We start from the raw sequence: 934 nt of genomic DNA on the forward strand, positions 1-934 counted from the left end.
GCAGACTTGTTCAAACAATCGGTAAGCAAATCAACAGTTCTTCTTGTGTTTGCAATCGATATGCTGATACAAAAACGATTAAAGTCGTTGTTTGGTTACCGAGATCTTCGTAAGTGAAAAACATCCGTTGATAGAATTTGTATTCTGATTACTTTTTTTCAGAGGACAAGTCACTACTAACTATCTCAATTACTTGAAGTTGGGCACTGATAATGCTTATCACTTTGTGGTTCCATTCTACGATGTAACAGACAAGGTTTGATTAAGACTCATTTACAATAAAAAACTAATTGGACGTTCAGGATAACGATTTGTACTATCAAATATTAGCTTCTCAACCAAAAGGAGCTGACTATTATTTGCTGCCGAATGCTGCAACAGCGACAGACATTCAAAAGGACGTTATTGACATTCTGTATGACAAAATTTGCCAGTAAGTACAAATTTAAGACTCGAGATTTTAAAATTTTATACACAAACAATTCTTCACAAGCCTTTTTTCAGAACCGCAGGTGTTGATCCCACAGCTGTTCCTCCATTACTTTCTGCCATCAACACCGAAAATAGGAACCAAGTTGATTACTAATGCATGTTTGTGTGTTTGTAAGAATAAAGGAAAACATTTGTTTATTTTGAAGGTGTTAATCTTTCAGTTAAGAGACGAATCGTACAAGAATTGCCATTCCAACTTTTTTCTCGATTTATACTTATTTAAATGAAAAGGAAATCAAAAACCAATATTAACGACAAAGAAAATACCGCTTCTCTTTCACGACAAGAGAATAACTAATTAAGAAAGCGCTCCCTGACATTTCCAATTGTTCTGAAATTTCGAGAAAAGTTGATACTTGCCAAAAATGCTTGAGAACGTATCATCAGCGATAACCTGTCCAATTTTGGAAGCCCTCCGCCAACTCCATTTTCAGAATACAGA

General features: G+C 35.0%; 1 protein-coding gene across 1 annotated transcript in view; it reads left to right on the forward strand.

Annotated features, from left to right (window-relative positions):
* Positions 1–934, forward strand: part of CBG14645 — a gene marked incomplete at both ends in the record, with an annotated part of 13,737 nt that overhangs the window by 10,472 nt on the left and 2,331 nt on the right. Inside the window, 2 exons of the mRNA XM_002644618.1 lie at positions 163–256; positions 303–433. Of these exons, the coding sequence (XP_002644664.1) occupies positions 163–256; positions 303–433 (225 nt within the window). The remainder of the gene's footprint in view (positions 1–162; positions 257–302; positions 434–934) is intronic.

Source organism: Caenorhabditis briggsae (genome assembly GCF_000004555.2).
Source record: "Caenorhabditis briggsae complete genome, chrX, whole genome shotgun sequence".
NCBI classification, from domain to species: domain Eukaryota; kingdom Metazoa; phylum Nematoda; class Chromadorea; order Rhabditida; family Rhabditidae; genus Caenorhabditis; species Caenorhabditis briggsae.